The 18,645-nt window shown below is 44.1% G+C and overlaps 3 protein-coding genes across 26 annotated transcripts in view; 2 read left to right on the top strand and 1 right to left on the bottom strand.

The window, feature by feature from the left end:
• The window catches only part of LOC119281521, a 3,746-nt gene extending 2,837 nt beyond the window's left edge, over positions 1–909 (top strand). Inside the window, exon 8 of the mRNA XM_037562024.1 lies at positions 371–909. Coding sequence (XP_037417921.1) covers positions 371–616 — 246 coding nt within the window. The 3' untranslated portion in view covers positions 617–909. The remainder of the gene's footprint in view (positions 1–370) is intronic.
• A 1,341-nt stretch (positions 910–2,250) lies between these two features.
• LOC119281511 (arginyl-tRNA--protein transferase 2-like) lies at positions 2,251–9,381 on the top strand. The gene is made up of 6 exons (XM_037562015.1): positions 2,251–2,490; positions 3,499–3,537; positions 5,147–5,297; positions 5,427–6,569; positions 7,999–8,323; positions 8,947–9,381. The coding sequence occupies exons 1-6, from the start codon at positions 2,352–2,354 to the stop codon at positions 9,070–9,072; spliced, it is 1,923 nt and encodes a 640-aa protein (XP_037417912.1). The 5' UTR covers positions 2,251–2,351; the 3' UTR covers positions 9,073–9,381.
• A 2,358-nt stretch (positions 9,382–11,739) lies between these two features.
• Positions 11,740–18,205, bottom strand: LOC119281399 (probable methyltransferase PMT12). Of its 24 annotated transcripts, none has more exons than XM_037561926.1 (11): positions 17,695–18,204; positions 17,222–17,533; positions 16,214–16,343; positions 16,078–16,138; positions 15,945–15,987; positions 15,767–15,841; positions 15,561–15,647; positions 13,108–13,257; positions 12,583–12,770; positions 12,332–12,396; positions 11,740–12,104 (listed from the first exon to the last, which is right to left on the bottom strand). In XM_037561926.1, coding segments are annotated over exons 4-11 (633 nt in total). In that variant the 5' UTR covers positions 16,101–16,138; positions 16,214–16,343; positions 17,222–17,533; positions 17,695–18,204; the 3' UTR covers positions 11,740–12,102. The 24 variants fall into 24 exon arrangements, 9 of the variants coding, with proteins under 9 accessions (XP_037417823.1, XP_037417831.1, XP_037417837.1 ...); XM_037561934.1 differs by having other exon boundaries at positions 16,244–16,343; XM_037561940.1 differs by having other exon boundaries at positions 16,078–16,343; positions 17,222–17,342; positions 17,428–17,533.
• Positions 18,206–18,645: the final 440 nt, after the last annotated feature.

Raw genomic sequence — 18,645 nt, 5'->3', positions numbered from 1 at the left:
GGTTGCACGTGGCTGATCTGAATTATAGATGACCATACTCAAAATTGTGTGCTATTTTCCGGAGCACCACATGTTGGTGGTTCTTTTACAAGAGAATGTCTAAGAACTGTCAGCCTGAACTGAACTATCTATCAAGCATTAGATCACTCGTTTCATTAGAAGGTGGAAAGACATGCTTATAAAGCGGAATAACACTGGTTTTCCAAAAAAAAAACCAGTATTCTTAATGGGTAGTGTAAGCTGCATAAATCTCATTCAACGATCATGGCTACCAGTTCTTATAATCATATTTTGAGGGCTAGTTAATCATTTGTTAAGTTCCTCCAATTGTTAGACTCAACTCACACGGTGCTTTTTGATTCTGAATCAGCTATTGATGGGCGAACAGAAAATTCAAGATGAGCTTCGTTATGAAATAGACACAGCACCCCAGAATGGCAGGGCTACGACGTATGCTGATGCTGATGGTGAATACGATGAAACGACCGACGATGATAGTATCCTGCCCAAGAATGGCGCTCTGGTTAAGCATGGGCTGGCAGGAGCTTTTGAGCGCGAGTTGCTTTGGGGTTGGAAGGCCTTGCAGCAGCTCGTGGGCTTCAAAGCGGACACATGAGAGATGATGCATCTGGTATTGCTTGCTATGTATGCACGGGGGCATGGCGGTTTAGACGGCATGCTGTTCCTCAAAATGATGTAGTGGAGAACACTAGCAGGTAGCAGCAGCTACTGAGTATTTTGTTGTGGCCCTCTGTTGTGTGTACATAGTTTCTCTGGGAGAAACGCTATTTGTCAAGGGATTGTAACAACTTGTTATCAATAAGCCATGATCGGTCTGTCGACAGTTTGTAAAGCGGCCCCCGTTTTGACCCAGGGAAGATAATATCCTCTGCAAGGATGGTCAGTGAATCCTGAATCGTGCATATTCGTCGGAGTAAGCCGTGTTTCAGAACAAAATTGCACAGAAATCGTTTGATGATTGTGCTTCCTTGCGCTGTTTAAATAATCAAAATGCAATGTACAGTCAGCTCTTGTGTGCATTTAATCGTCTTTTATTTATTTATTTGTAACACTTTGCTTTCTGCCTAGTCGCCTTTTCCATTGCGACGTCTAGACGGAGCTGATGGTGGTTGGCCCTATCAGCTATCGTTATCCCAAAGATGCTTTGCGAGTTGCAGGCGAGGAATAACTATATGTAATTAGGAGGAGACGAGCCAATCAGAGGGCGAAAATGAAAACTTGTAGCCATAATAAAATTCCAGATGTTGCTTTCACTTTGTGCACGCAGAGACCATTGTTGAACCCATGTGAAATGAAAGTAGGAACGTGGAACCAACTATCTTTGGTTTAAAGGAGAGAATTGTGGACTTGAGCCCATAAAGAAATGAGAATGCTACTATACTAGGGAGGAAGGTAGAACTACCTGTCATGAAGATTTGAATCCTTGATCTCATTGACTCGATCAAAGCGAGGTTGTGCCTTGCCGCCAATTTAGGGGTCTTATTAAGCTCTATCTTAAACCACCCCACAAAAACACTTTAAAAACTACTCCCTCCGTTCCATAATATATGAACATTTTGGACACTATACTGGCGTAAAAAACGTTCTTATAGGACAAGGGGAGTAGTATTAAAATGTCATGAAGATGAAGTTGTTTTTTTCTTAAAAGTTTGGGCTTTGAAAATCTGTCATTTTCTATCATCTATATTTGGGAGATGAGGATGTAATTCGGTAGCCGCGTTGAGCCCGAAAAACCATGTGCAGTATGTGTTTGCTAGAAAAAAAATGGAAGGATTAACTTTAAACTATACAACCAATTTGTAGGGACAAAAGCTTTTAAGGCATGTTACGACGTAAGATGCTTAGAAATGTGCTTAGTAAAATAAATTGAGGTCTTCTTACGCATTAGTGCTTATCTCTATGATGCTATAAACAAGCATTGATGCTTAAAGAAAAACTGCTTTATTTCTCTAAACATCTCTTCTAAACACTTTGCGTTATATAAGGCCTGGTACTAGTAAAAACCCGCATGCAATGGTCAACTTTTCTTACTCTCCGTTCGAAAAAAAGCTTTTCTTACTCTCAGCAAAAAAAAAATTCTTACTCTCAGATTTTTTTTATTTTGTCGATGGGGAGCCCTGTGATTTTTATAAAAGAAAAAAGAAATCTTATTCTCGGACGAGTGATGACTAGTTCTGCTATAACAACGGGGCCAGTCCAGCAGCGGCAGAGAACCCTGTGACATCCACAGCCCAGCCCTACCAGACAGATCCGGGGACCCAACCAATCCGCCCAACCAACATCGTACTCCGGCCCGGCGGCGGCGAAACCACCGCGCGGCCGCATCGGCGATGGCGGACGGCGCCAGCAGCAGCGGCGCCCGGGACGGCGGGGGAGGCGGCGGCGGCGAGTCGGTGGTGATTGACTACGGCCGGCGGCGCACGACCTGCGGCTACTGCCGATCCACCGGCCCCACGAGCATCTCCCACGGTACCAATCCCGGAATTCCCTTCCGATTTGAAATATAGCACCGGCACTTCTTCGACCTGGATCGATCCTTGTTGCGTGTGGAATTGCTCGTCAGTTCTGGTGTCTGTCTGGAGACGACGCGCTATGCGTAGGAGGCGTAGATCACCCCTGAATCGAGTTTCAGGGGTACATGCTGTTGCTAAGGGAATCAGGCCACGAAGCACGATGTTAGGAGGTATAGGTCACCCCGAGATGAATCTTAGGCGTACATACCCTTGCTAAGGCGAGATGCTCTCTAGTTGGGGTCGTGTAGAATCGTTGTTCTTTCTGCCTACAAGTCCTCACATTTGAAAAAGGCATGCCTAGGCTCTAGGTGATAGCAAAACACCTACGCGCTTTGGTCAGAAAAGCGCAAGGCCGTGGCAAAACACACAATTAACGCCTAGTACTTTTTAGAACTTTGATAATCCTAATGAAGTGGCTTATCCTTGCTAGTATAGGTTTGTGCAGTTAGGCTTTGAATGCTGATCGTTACTTCTCTGACTTTCTTAATTTGTTAACATGTGAGAATTTTCAGATAGCTCGGTTTCTGCCTCACCTTGTGTCACTTGTAAGAGTCAGCCAATTCCATTTTCGTAAGGCGTAATGAAGTGAAAAACATGCTATTGTCATGCTGAGTGATAACTCTTAATGTTCATTATGTTTTTGACGATAAACAACTAAACAAGTTTAAATGGTCAATCTCCTTCTTCCCTTGCCGTTACCTTCTCCCCTTCTTTTTTCATTTCCTTATCAAACATCTGTTTATATGTCTATGAGTCTATAACGACAGTTTGTGCTACCATGGTGTGTCTGCTGGAATGTCCTTCTTGTGGTCATCAGTTGCTGTCTTGCCATTGTTGTGTTAGGTTGTATTGGCATATTCTTAGTCCTGTAAATCATTCTTTCTGTCAACAATGAGATACAAAACTTTTGTGCTTTCTTAGAGTAAAGTTATTGTGCTAGTTTCTTATCCTATTAATTTTACAGGTCTGTGGGCTAACAGTCTGAAAGCTGATGACTATCAAGGTGTGAAGATTTTTTGGCTCTTACCTTTTCTGTAAAATATCCATTTTTTGGACAGTTAGCTAATTCATTGATATAGATTTAGAGGCTGGTTGTTTATTCTGTTCGCACATGTAATTTAATATGCTTCTGATATTCGAAATACTAACCAGTAAATTTTTAATTAACATAATACATATATAATTAAATAATTGATAAAAAAATCAGATGACATTTTGAGCAATACCAAATAAGTTCTTAGATAAGGTCAAGGAAGTTCATGATACGCGATAGTATATATATAGAACCATACATGAGAATCGGTGGCGGAGTCAGGAATTTGCTCCTGGGTATTCTTGCAAAAAAATTGGCCAAAGCAATATAATAGAATAACAAATGTGCAGTAAGATGGCAAAATCAATGACTCAATGACCATACATCGATAATAGTAGCAAAATATCATTGTGGCGATATCTCTAACAATGTGGCAGTGGCAATGTTTCAGACAACAACCTATAGCTACAATCAGTGGCAGTGACAAACAATTACAATTTACAAGAAAAAGTCAACAAAGTAGCATGGCAGTGGCCATTTACAAGAGAAGTTTAAGATTTGTTTGAAAAACAGAGGAAAATCACCTTGGTGGTTCCGTGGTTGGTGCCTGTAGATGGATGCAGTACTAGATGGATGGCGTACTGACGCAGCGACACTTGACGGCGACGAAGGCCAGGGGTGGAGGGAGCCTGGAGCAGTGGCGGCGCCAAGGGGAGGCCCCGCAGCCCAGTGCCGCAGCCCCGCATGGACTGCGGAGGCCGGAGGCGGAGGGGAGGCCAGAGGAGAGGGGAGAGCCGGAAGGGAGGGAGAGGGGCAGAGAGCTAGATCGCTGGACCAGGATGGCTGGAATCGCTTGCCGTCGTCGGCGCCATCAGCTAGGTTTGGGGACTCTGCATCGAGGGAGGGAGAGTGGGAGACGGAGACCAGTTGCGTGGCTGTCGTGGCTCAGGATGGGCTGCTCTACTGGGCTCCAGCATGTATGCATGTATAGTCAGATTTTTTTGTGCCAAATTCTTTGGTATTCCAGTGAATGCCCAGGAATACCCTGAGCGCCGCCACTGATGAGAGTGCATACGATGACATGCTTTTATATCTTCAAGATATTGGGATATGAACATTTGGCAACACCAAGCTCCACCATGTTACATTTTCATCCATCTAATTTATCAGTATATCACTGACTGCCCATTGTTTTAGGATCAGTGCACCTACCGAAAACGACAAACATATCCCAACTGTGATATATGGAAACAACAGCAGGTTACTTAAAATCAGATTACTTAACAAGGAAGGAAATTTGCATATTTTCATATCATAGCAATTTGCAACAAGGAAGAACATTTATACCATGAAATAAGTGTATTCACAAAAACGATGCATTTGTTAATTATGGATTTAACTAGAGGCTTTGTAGAAAAGAAGAATGGAAGTGAGAGATGGAATAAGCTGACTTGTTAGTATATTAAAACTTTATTTGTTTGTATTGTTCCACGTAATGTGACTCTTATTTTTTCTTCAGAAGAATTGCTTTTGTCGCCATGGTTTTCACCATGATTAGAATGTTGATTGTCGTTTACAGCTCTTCTTGACCGTGGATGGAGGAGGTCTGGCAGTTTTCTCTACAAGCCTGAGATGGAACGGACATGCTGTCCGGCATATACTATACGCCTGAAGGCAAGTGATTTCATTTGTTCCAAAGAGCAAGACCGTGTACTTAAAAGGATGCAAAGGTACATGTTTGTTTGTCTATTTCCCCTCTTCTTCTTTTTTGCATACGCCACATGAAGTTTATATAATGTATATTTTATAGTTGACTCTTAAATTGTCTTATATCGTGTCTTCACCTTACCCCTGTTCAGGTTTCTTGATGGAGAGCTTGACCCACAGGTTGGAAGTCCACAGTGCAAGACTAACCCTACGAAACGTTCACTCAATGAACCTATGAATTCACCAACCTTGAAAGTATCCAGGGTATCAGCATATGAATTTCAAACAGCCACGGATCCAAGTTTAGACAAAGAAGATGAGTTTATTAGTTTCCTGTCTAGCAAAATCAATGAGGCAATAGCTACGTGCTTCCAAGGTGGAATAGCAGGTTCTGATGTTGAACTCCCTAAAGCTGTTGTGAAGACTGTTAAACCTCAAGTAAAAAAGAAAGTAGGAGGAGCAGCACAAGAAAAGAAAGGAGGAGCAGTGCAAGATTTGGTGTACTCATGTAATGTAAGTTTCCAACTGGCTGCAGTAATTAAACGTGCATTGCCTGAAGAAAAACGTGCAGTATTAGGGGACCTTTCACCAAATTGTATTGCAGAAAGACTGGTGTTGACAATGGAACATCATGGAGAAATAGCTGGTTTTGCAGTGAAAGCCTGTAATGGCCATCTGAACTTCTACTCAGCCACTATTCAGCCAATTCAGAACCATACTAGCATTGATACATGTGCACAAGCTTCTGATAGGCCGACTAGCTCAAAACAAAGCTCTGTGAACAAAAATGATGCAAGACATGGTAAAAAAGCAAGAAAGCTGGAATTTAAGATGGCAAGATCGCATTTTGACCCTGAGGAGTTTGCTTTGTACCAAAGATATCAGACAAAAGTTCACAAGGAAAAGACAGTTACGGAAAGCTCATACAAGAGATTTCTGGTGGATACCCCAATTGTACCTATTCGCCCAAGGAGTGGTGATAATACAGTTCCGCCATGCGGTTTTGGTTCATTTCATCAGCAGTATAGAATTGATGGAAAACTTGTGGCAGTTGGTGTAGTTGATATCCTTCCGAAATGTCTCTCAAGCAAATATTTGTTCTGGGATCCTGACCTTGCTTTCCTATCTCTTGGAAAGTATACAGCTCTAAAGGAAATAGATTGGATCAAGACAACACAGAAAAGTTGCCCCAGTCTTGAGTACTATTACCTTGGTTATTATATACATTCCTGCAATAAGATGAGATATAAAGCTGCATATCGACCATCAGAACTTCTCTGTCCAGTCCGTTATGAGTAAGTTGTTTTTCCTCCTATTCTGTAAAAATATCCCATTCTCATGCAAATGCAAGTGGAATAAGTCCATTTTACCCTCATCAATTCTTTCCTGAGTCTGTAAGTCATTTGTCAACTCCTAAGTCGGGCATTTGACAATCCTCATACCATGATAACCGGTTTAGGCTGATGTGGGTACAGCTGAAGAGAGCAACCCGATCCTAGGTGCTCCCTACCATATTAATAATTGGGTTCCTCGCCTTCCTGGTTGCTCCATTGTGACTTTCTCCACTAGCCCTGAGAAAATCCGTTGGTGGCCTTGTCCCGCGTACCTCTTGAGTTGGGGAACAATCGGCACGGGCTGGATCTAGATGCAACCTTTCCCAAGTCCGCTCCCTGGTCTCCACCCTCTCGATGCACTCGAGGAGAGAGAGAGGAAGAAATTGAGTTCGTAGAAATACATGGGAGGGTAACATGGTATGCTCCACTGCTTATTGTAATTTAATTTGCTACTAATCCAGAAAGGGACAAAGTTGAGTGGTATCCTTGTGGCACTCATGTCAGCAAAATTTGAACATGTAGGTGCCACATGAGCCAAAACCATGGTGGTTTAGGCTTTAGGGTAAGATGCATGTTCTGCATTGTTTTTAGGAGTTTCAAGGCGTCAAATGCCTGGTTTTGGAGTTAGGGGCTGATTCCCAGACTCGGTGAGAGTTGAGGGGGTAGGTTGCAATAGCAAAATACTCGACAAAACACTATTAATATGCAGTTTATATGTGGCATAAAATTGGTGCCATTTGATTCATATTCAAATGTGCTTATCAAATGTAATTTTTTCATATAAACCACATAATAATGGGGTAATTATTGGTCAGAGCCTTTTTTTTCAGAAGATGCAAAAGGCTTGCATGTCATTAAATTAAGAATGAAAGAAGTGATGTTACAAGGGGTAATCTCCGCAGTCCGCACTAAGAACAGTAGATACAGTGACAACCATATCTACCTACAGACATGGAAAGAGCTACGTGATTCTCTCCCTGTCCCGCGGCCACCAGCCTACCTAATAAGTATTAAGAGTTTCTCTGATTGTTGGACATTCTATCTTCCTAGTTCTAGTCTTTTCTCAAACACGTGATCATTCCTCTCCAACCAGATGTTGTGCATGCACAAGACTGTCATAGTACTTTGAAATGGAGGGGCACTTTCTGGGTAAGGTATATACTGGAGCCGTAGGAAGTTCAAATGCGTAGAATTTATCTCCCTTTTTAGAAGGTACAGTAAATTTCCGAAGTATACGCACGGGACTTCACGTCATATTACATGGGCCGCTGACAATAGATTTTGACATGCTTATCTGCTTAATATATTATCTGAAGTTCTATTCTGAAATGGTGTGGGTTTTCTTTATCTACTGATTTTTTGACAGTTACATTAACTCTTGATGTTGCAGGTGGGTGCGCTATGATGCTGCAAAACCATTACTAGATAGGAGCCTGTATTCTGTTCTATCTGATTTCTCCACCATGGCGCAAGATGAAATCCCCCAACCACACGCTTGTGGCCCTTGTGACGAATCTTCAGCAAAAAATGACCACAGTGAGACTCCTATTGACGAGGATGATGAGGACTCAGAGTCGGACTACGACGAATCAGACATGATGGTTGATGAAGAGATGGTTCATTCAGAATCCAAAGGTGATACAGCTGAGGACTGTTCTGGCGTAGATGTTGAAAATGTTATCATGGACCTGAGCGGCTCTCGGGTTAAATACAAGGTATATACATAAATTTGAGCTCCAGCCTAAAAAATGTGATCTTAGTTGTAGCTGGTTGATGCACTCGAAAGGGGGCGTACAGTGAGGCAGGCATTTATTTTGCCTTCCTAGCATCCATTATCATTGGTAAAAACTTCGACTTGCCGGTATTAATCCATCCATCCATCCTTTTGTAAGTCACTTCCATGGAACATCTAACTGAAAGCTCTTTGTTTTGGGTTTACCTACTAGTTTGACATCCATTCATGTTGCTGCATATAATTGGTTAAAACCGCACAATTCATGCGTAGGAAACTGCATCTGTAAGGTGTAGGAAACTGCATCTACAATTGTTTGACATCCATTCATGCTGCATGTAATAATTAAATTTGCACAACTGATGTGTAGGAAACTGCATCTGTAAGGTGTTATTTCGAGTTTTCGGTTTTATCTAATTTGACATCCATTCATGTTGGATATAATAATTAAAACCGCACAATTGATGTCCAGGTAACTGTATTTACTGTAAAGGTGTTCTTTTGAGCAGTCAGCTGTCATTCTTTGGCCGTTTGGGCTTGTTGTGAAACAGTTTGTTGATATAGATGTCCTATATATAACCGCTCATGAACTTTTATATCTTTCAGGAACTTCACAGCGTTGTCGGGCCGATCGAAAGGAGACACCTGAGTGAGCTGGAAAGGCAGCTGAGCCGATACGCGAAAGTCGTTGGGAAGGAGCTGTCTGACCGTATCGTCTATTCCCTTAGCTGAGCAGCAACCATTCTTCAGGGGCAACGCAGCGCAGCCGTCCGAAACTCCTCTCCGAGTGTCTGTGCAAGTCATGTAGAGAACCAGATAGTAGATGGCTATGATGCTTTCGTTGTCAATCGATTCATAAAGACGTCTCTCTTTTGGCTCCAGTGGCAATTGCCCGGACAGCGACTTGTGCTGCGCCACAAGCGATTTGATTTGGACGCGTACATGGTTGTTGAAATTATCACAACGGAAAGCGCATGCGTACAAGTATCTCCTCTGGTTCCCCGGTGCTATCTTCTGAATATGGTGCTGTTTGTTTGGGCTTTTGCTTCTGCTTTACAGTTTTTCTACTTTAGCAAAAAAGAAAAAAAAAAGCTTCTAGATAGTTGCTTATTGTTCGGCTTTTGGCTTATATCATTATATTGAGAAGCTTTTGTGGCTTTTTTTGCACGCAGAAAGCCCAAACAAACAGCGTATGTAGTTTCGCACGCAGCACGCAATGGTACAACGATCTACTACGCGTGTGGTTGGCATCAAATTATCGGAAAAAAGTATGTGCTGGGGCCTGTATGGCATCGCGTAAAAGGTGTGTCATCGGTAGGGGCGGTGTAGGGCCGTGCCCAATAATACTAGACATACAGGGTGATTGATACAAAACTTTACAGGGAGAGAACGTGGCTTCATCTAACTGGCGCCCCCCGATTTTTACTGGTGGGCCTGCCCTTCTAATTAGATCTCTGCCAATCACACCCCAACAGCCCCGTAAACCCCCTGTAACTTCCTGTACGTCTAGCATTGCTCGGCCGTGCCCGTCCCCCCGCGCGCGCATGCCGCCTGGGGAGAAAGGCCAGGCCACGACGCGCGGCAACGACCCCGTGAACCGCGGCCGGGCGACGTGTTTGGCTGGTAGTGCCACCGTTCATGGCTACCCACTCACTAAACGCATGCTAAACGGGTGTCAGTCGGCCATCCGACCCAATGAATGCATGGTCGGTCCTGCTATTTCTCAGCTCAGCTGGTGGTACCGCTGCGACGGGTGTACATGCCACGAGATGAGCCACTGGAAAGTTCAGTACGCCCCTTTTTAGTGATGGGAACAACAACACTACAGCTTTAACCATAGCGAAACTGTTGGCATGTGCTGTGCTGTGCTGCGTCTTTGCGTTGTACTCCCTCCGTTTCAAAATACTTGACTTTCATTTGTTTAAAAATGAATATACCTATATACTAAAACATGTCTAGATACATCTATATTTTGATAAATGAAAGTCATGTATTGTGGAACGGAGGAACGGAGGGAGTACGCGTCTGTACAGCATACGCTGCGCTCGTCCGTCTAGAAAAGCTACTCCCCCGTTCCAGACTAAAACCACGATACTTACTTTGAAACGGAAGTATATATGAAATAAAATTGTGGTGTTGTGTGTAGTACTTATCCGCCGGGATGGTGAAAATGCGGGGAAGGGAGGATTAATGAGGGATTAGGGGGGTAAACCTTTCGGTTAATTGGAATCTGTAGGTATTGTCTACATTGCCTGCATTTCTAAAAAAAAGGAAAGGGGTGATGGATAGAGGGATAGGGGAGACATCATTGAAGAAGAGCTAGACTAGGGATGCCCGCTTTCAAGTCAAAATAAATCAAGTTAGTTGTAATTCTTCTGTCCAGATGTAGCTTAATTTGAACTAACCTCATGCTTTCGCGGGCTTACGCGGGATGCTCACTTGCATCCCTAAGCTAGACACATATGAACATGTATTATAAACTTGCAACAAAATTATTAAAAACGCACTAGGGGGCGGATATGATAGAAGTTAGATACAAACACGACGGGACTCTTAAATCCGACGTGGCGTCAAATCCAGACAGACGGCATAACGACAAGAGATTCGTGGCAAAGAACCGTGCACGCGCGGGTGGTCTCGTCTATCCCCCCGACAGCAAAACGACAAAACCATGGAATGTTCGTCGCAAAAGCAAATCTATGCCCGCGACGAGGACCGGAACTAGATTGTCGGAAAAGAGAACACACCGTTGTTACCGTATTGATTGTTGTACGGCATTGTACAACCGTCAAGCGAGAATTTATTATTAAGGACAGACAAACGGGTAAAACAGCTGTAACCCCGTATACCTCGATTCTTGCGTATACTTGTTAGTAGTACTAGGAAACATGTCCGTGCGTTGCAACGGCAGAAAAATAATAGCATGGCCCTAGTCTAATAAGCAAGGCTCAAGAACCACGACAGGTCTACATCCACTATTTCAACAGGGCGTCCCACCCGTTTTGTCGCCTATCCTCCTAGTAAAAGCCCTAACAGACGGTGGCCACCTGATCATGATTCATGGAAGAATGGGGGGTGGGGGGTTCACCTTCAAATACCTAATTACCTATTTCCAGCCGTGCAAAAGATTTCATCTCCATTCCATAAAACTCGCAGGTACACTTGTGAACATAAACAAAAGAAAGACACAAAAAATCAGCCATCAGGAAGCTGGAACCTCTACAATTCAAGGTTGCAGCTGGGAGGAAGCCTTGTTAGCTAGAGGCTCATAAACATAGCATGATCGGCACGCAATAATGGAAAGTAGTAACAAAATTAGTCGTGTGTAGAAAACGGCTTGATAATAAAGTTTCTTGCATCCGAGCTATGGATTTCGCAGCCTGGCAAAGCAGAAGCCAATTACGTATCACACATTCACTCATCAACAAAAAAATAAGTTGAAATCATGAGACTACACTTTGCAAGAGATGATTGCATAATTATGCAAATGTTCAAAACAAATCTAAAAAAAGTATGGACAACTTTCTTAATACATATTCTGAATTTAGTCCTTGAATTGAGGCATAACTATTAAAAGCATATCAGATGGGGTTGAAAATACCAGACATTATCTGGAATTATCATCAGTATCACAAAGTGGAGGTTTGACCCTAGGATCACGACTCATGTACCATGAGTTATTTATAAAAGGCTTCCTCCACATAGAAACATATTTTCCTCACAATCTCCCAACATGGTCCGTTTGAGAGCTAGGTCCTCCATCTCTACAAATAATTTAATCTGTGAACAATCATTTCGGAACAGAGCAACAAAACAATGCAGTGTTTCATTATGAGGCTTCTCGGCCTGATATAAGTAATGTTATAGAAAACTATTATTAGAAATGAAGAGATTACTCCGGCTAAATCCAACAACTATAGATTCGTCATGCGGAAAATAAGTAAATTTAACACATTGAGTATATTATATAGCCCTAAGGGATCAAATTTGCATGATAGTATTAAGGAGCATATCTTTCCATGCCTCATGTTGGGCCTCTTCATGCTTATAAACAGGCTGTGCTGGCCAAGGAAAGTACTCGCCAGTTCTGACACTCTATTAACCTCCAGAGCAGAATTCCACTTTAATTACTTTTATCATAATTTATCCAGCTAAGTCCATCTTTGGGTAAATTATGATAAAAGTAATTAAGTGGATCATCAAGAAAAGGATTCAGGTGTATTAGACGAAGCATGACTATACCTCAGCTCACCATCACATGTCGAATTTATTCTACAGCAGGAACATTGGATAATAGCCGGTGTTAAATTAGTTGCCACCATTACAGGAACACCATGCTCAAATTCACGTGAAATTAAGTATGGCCCAAAACTTGTTACTCCAAAGCCAACATCCAGAAAAACTCTAGTGCGAGAGCCAGATGGTACCATCTGGGAAAATAGAGAAACATGTGCTTCAAATGAGATTCAACAATGGTAGAGGTGTTAGCAGTGCAAGCTGATGTAGTCCGCTATTTGTCTTTTTCATGTCCCTATTAAGCAGTGATGCGCATAAAACCCAGATGTTTTAAGTTATGGTTTTAGTCGAACACTACACAAAAACTACTCATTTGCTTTCCTGTTTTAAGTAATTTAAAGTTACCTTTACTGTTTCTAAAAAGATTTGAGTAATTTATAATATAATCAAAGCAAACCTTAAATATGTGATCCAGGTATTGACTTGCTCTATGTATAAACTGGCTTCCTCCTCCAGGAAATGTAAATTTACCTTTAGCCTTTGTAATCCAATTGTAACGCCCTTGATGCAGCTATATCTCCCACGTGTCGAAGCACGACTTAGAGGCATAACCGCATTGAAAGCAATGTCGCAAGTGAGATAATCTTCATACAACCCATGTCGAGGGTATGGTCGTCTTGCCTGAAATCCCGCAAGGAAGAAGAACGAGTCCATGAAGAAGAACAAACGGACGTAGTCGAACGGTTCCTCACAAACGCGACGTTACCGGAACCAACCCGAGGAAGCAAACACCGGAAAGAAGCACACAACATAGTAAATAACCATGACATGAACATGGCACGATGCGCAAACAAGTATGATGCATGTCCGATTTAATGAGGCATGACATGTCAAAATGCACAAGCAATCCTACAAATTAAGTGGAGCTCATTATGCAACGAGTTGCATATTGACGAAAACGCCACATCAATTATTTAGTTCGATCTTGTTTATGTACCCAACAATATTAAATGTTGTTAGCATGACAAGAGGTGAAGCATAATGAAACTATCTAATCTAGGCAAGTTTAAATGAGGCCGGAACAACAAAACAACAAGTCCGGAAACTCCTCATATGCATATATTAGGTTTGGTGCTGTTCTGCCCTAAACACAATTTTAGAGTGGTTAAACATGCAAGGTGAAGCCACCATGTTAAACTAGGCATTTTTCTACCCCAATTACATATAAATTTTGTTAAATTTGGAGCTACGGTTAAATAGTTATGAATTAAAACATTTTAACAAGTTATTTAAGCAAATTTAAACAAACATCATTTAAAACATTTTAAACATGGATGAAAGTTGGATATTATTAAACTAGACAAAATTCTAGACATTTTACATATAAAGTTTATTTTAATCCGATGCACCGTCTGTGAGTAATTATATGTATGAAGCTAGGGGGGTTTTCTGTAAAACTGGCAAGCTCTGGTAAGTAGCTAAAATCGCAAACAAGAAAAAAAACACTACATGGGCCAAAATTGAGCACTAACGGGCTGCAACAGGGCAAGGCGAAGCATGGCAGAAATATGCTCGTGGCGCGGGATAGGTGACGGCGCTCACGTTGGGCCCAGAGGCCGGTTGGGTGGAGGAGACGAACCGGGCAGGGTTCACGCGGACCGGGGCCCGGGCTGGTTCTCGGGAAAACCGGCCGGTTCAACCGGGTCTTGGCGGTCCAGGATGGGTTGGAGGCGAACCGGCCCGGTCAACGGTAGCGAGACAAGTTCGTTCGTCTCTAGGACGAAGCCGACGCAGAGGTTGGGCATGGCGCCGGCAGGACTTGACGCGGGCGAGGCAAGAAGGGCGGAGGCCGCCGGGAACGGAGCAGATCGGCGCGAGGCTGGATGGATCCGGCGAAGAACGACCAGATCTGATGGGATGCGGAGCTTGGTGACCCAAGGCGGCGAGCTCCCGTCTTCGGGCGCCCATGGCGGAACTGCAGGGGACAGAGGGAGTGAGGAAGGGAGAAAGAGAGGAGAGAGGAAAAAGCAGGGCGCTGGGGCACTGGCCTGGCGGCGGAGCGCCCGTGGTCGACGGCCGGCGCAAGGAACGGCGGCATTCCGGTGGCCTCGGGCGACGAGGACAGACGGGAGGTGCACGGCGACGAGCTCGGGATCGAGCGACGAGCTTGGGGACGAGCTGCGGGCTGCGGTGGCAGGATCCGGGCCGAGCGGGCCGCGGATGGGCCGAGCGGGCCCGCACGATGGGAGGCGCGGCTGAAGCGACGGGGAGCCAGGTGGCGGCCTGCGGCAGGCCGATCCGGCGACTGGGTGGCTGGCAAGTGGCGCTGGAGAGGTGGCTGGCGCCGGATTTGGAGGGGAAGGCGGCTGGTGGCACGGAATTTGAGAAGGGAGGCGGCAGGGAGGTAGGGGAAGAGCTAGGCTGCCAAATTTGGAAGGGGTTGTCCATATATAGGCAGGGATGGCTAGGGTTTGGGTTTAGGGGGGTTTTAGGAGCGTCTCGGAGCCTCCGATCGCGATCTGACGGTCCGGCACGGAGGGGGGGTTTAGATGGGCTGCAGGTGGGTTGTGAAAAGAGGTTGGGCTGAGAAGAGAGGAAAGGAGTGCAGCCCGGCAACTATTTCTGGAGACCAAAAACGTCCGACGTTAGACCGGCTATACTGCCGCTATAGTTATCCGTTGGGGCATCAAACGATCCCCGAATGCGATAAAACTTGACAGGCGGTCTATCTACACTATAATAAGACCACACGTCAACTCTCATCCCATTCCGAGAACATTTTCTGGCCACTTATAAAAAAATATTTCGGACATGCCGCGGGCGCGTGCAAGTGTGTCTGGGCTCAGAACGGGCGACGGACGGAACTAGGGAACCCGGACGGATGCAAGTTTTAAAAACATGATGATGCAATGCACATGATGACATGACAAGATGCAACACGCAAGCGAAATGACATGGCAACGCAGCGAATAACTGGAAGACACCTGGCACATCGGTCTCGGGGCGTCACACCAATTCTGCCCTCCTTTGTCAGCAACCAAGTATGTATGAGGTACGTTGCTAAACCACACCTGCAATTCACAGAATTACATTGCAGAAATTCCTTTACATGGATGCTGCATTTATAAAATAGCCAAATCAGCTAGTTCAATTCACTGAATTTACTTCTGCAAAAAATTGTATGTAATACCTGCTTCCTTCCTCTTGTCGAGCCTTCTTCTATGTCTCGTCCTTGAAGCAGAACTTGTCTATGTCGACGATGGTCCTACAAAAGAGCCACTGTGTTGCAACATGCGAAAACTGCGGGATGGAGAACTGGCTATGCCATAGATCTGAGAGATTCCAAGGGAGGGGGCAACACCAGTTACCATAAACCAGGCGACAATGAACGTGACATGTTTCCTTAATTTCCTTCAAACAAAGAAGAGAAGCGTTTGGTCTTGTATGGAAAAAATAGAAACAAAAAGCCTTTGAGGATAAGAGAAAAGAAGACATACATACAAAGATATAGCACATACTTCCATTTTGTGAATCACAAGTAAACATTATCCCAGGCCTCATACTGCCACCAAAGCCATTATAAGATATTGTTGGGCACTCCGGTGTTTTTATAGCAGTACATAGTTGTGTCACTCACACAGAGGGATGAGTGTAATGGCACGGATACCTCCAGTGAACAATGTATGTGGATTATGCTTCGGGTTAACTGAAACTGCATGCCTACTACCCACTAATCAGTGATTGTTTGGATGGAGTCCTAAAGCTACCTGCATAAGTGAAACACGCTTTATAAGTAAACTTCGACCAGGAGATCTCTTGTACAATCAACAAAAGGCAAGAAAAAAAATTCAGAGCAAAGAAAAAGGATTTAGTATTCAAAGGAGATTAATATTAGTTTTGTGACCTAGTTTTGCGGAAAAATCAGAACACTTGATTAAGTTCTCATGGTATATAGCCAAGTAAGCAACATTCAGAGCTACAAAATCTTTTCTATCGAAGGAACTTCAATCAGGACCAACATGCGTCTTGCTTCTATATGATCCCACAAGTTACAGTGAAGTTAACAATTTCACAAAGGGCTAACTATTATAACACATGTTACAGGTTTCTTTCTGCATGAACATGGTGTGCCAGCGTAACCGAGTCAGCAAATGGTTAGAAAGAAACGACAACTTATGACTGAGCAAACGCTTCGTGGATGATAGCATGAGCTTCAACTGACATCCTGCAACCATAAGTAACCAACTCTTTTCCTCGTCAACATGATAATTCTGCCATGAGAGTTGAGATCCCAGAAAATAGGCAGTATTAAGATGCAGATTATTCAATGAATCACTACACTGTAGTTTGTGTCCCTGTGCAGAACGAACAATGAATTTATGTAAAATGAAATCCTATTAACCTAATCAACCGAATTGCATTTACTGAACATGAGAGCTTATTCTTGGAATTTTTCAGAAAGGAGAACAGACACCATCAACAATAGGTTATTTACAACATAATTTCTAAATATATAAACGAATCAAATAGAAAAAAAAACTTGTACACATTTAAACGGATAGCTCTGTCAATGCATTTATGTTTTTGTTCAGTTTCAGAAGATCAACTCATTGGAGGAAGCTAAAGGGACCAACGTCTTGCTTACCTTGAAACTTAGCTGGAATGCTAGACAAATCCAATCCGGTGAGGTCCGTCTTTAATTGCCTCCAATTGAAGATTCTGGGAGCTCTCCATGGAATCATTAATCTACATTATCCTCTAGGAACCTTGCCACATGCATCATATGGGAATTTCGTCAAGCACCTAGCGAGTACTGCACAACCAAATAAAAACGTTGATAAGTATCATTACAATAATTTGCATTGCTGCCCGAGGAAAACGACGACAACTTCCCAGACTGATTTGAGGTGTCCTCCTCCAAGAGTTGCCTGTCATCCTTGGCCTCTGTCTCCGCGTACTGACGACATGCAGTATTTTTTGTCATATACCTATATAAACTGATTTTCTGCAGAAAATTTTGGATGTACAGATGTACACCCATGACCTGTGCTGCATCTGACGGGGAAGCAACAGTGCGAGGCGACAATGGAGGAAGCGAAGCCGGGAGAGGAGAGGCACCTGTTTGGAGGGCGGCCAGACTTGGAGCAGGTCTCCGGCGAGATGGGGATGGCGTGGAGGGGGTCTGGACGCCGGCGGGTCCTTGGCCGGCGGCGCTCGTGCATCGGGCAGCCACCTTGGCAGGCGGCGCTCGGGAATCGGGCGGCCATGGCCGTCTCTCTGCGCGCCCGACGACGAGGCGAGGTTGGGGTGGCCGGGAACGGGTAGATCGGAGGCGGGGCAACTTGATCCGGTAGTTGTGGTCGAAGAACCGGTGGCGGACGACGTTCTCCGACGACGGCGGCGCGGATCCGAGGCCATAGCATGCTCCTGTTCGTCCTGGGGACAGAGAGATCGGGGGATGAGCGAGGTGAGAGGAGACAGAGGAAGAGAGGAGGGAGCAGGGCACGGCGGCACTCATCTCCGGCGAGGATCCGGTCGCCGGCGGGTCGCAAGGTGGAGGCGGCGGCGCGCTCGGGAGCTCGGCCTCGAGTGCGTGGCTGCGGGTGCGGCGTACGGGCGGCGCTCGACAGGCTTGGGCCCAGATGTTTTCTAACTTGGACTGCGGGTACAATTTTCGAAAAACAGGAGGACCTTTTTGCAAAACTGGCATGACGTACGACCAGAAGCAATCGCTGGTTTATTAATATACTAGCAAAAGGGCCCGTGCGTTGCAACGGGTTAATAAAATTGTGGCATTCAAATCAATCCATCGAGGACATAAATAAATATCTAAATGAGTATATAAGTAATATATTAATTCAAATCAAATGAAATTGGTGGCTGGCTGCACTTAAGAAATAGTCGTGCTAATATGTGCTGATATTACACATTTAGTAATTGAGTACACACAAGCTTAGAGGCCACAATTTATTCTGAAAGCCTTCGTTTAATTTAGCGCGATTGAAACTATCCAGTGCGTAAATACAAACTGTGACTTTATATTTGTTTTTGTTTGGAATTTTCTTTTTA

Source organism: Triticum dicoccoides, chromosome 1A (assembly GCF_002162155.2).
Source record: "Triticum dicoccoides isolate Atlit2015 ecotype Zavitan chromosome 1A, WEW_v2.0, whole genome shotgun sequence".
Taxonomy (NCBI): domain Eukaryota; kingdom Viridiplantae; phylum Streptophyta; class Magnoliopsida; order Poales; family Poaceae; genus Triticum; species Triticum dicoccoides.
This window is presented reverse-complemented; position numbering and strand designations above follow the sequence as displayed.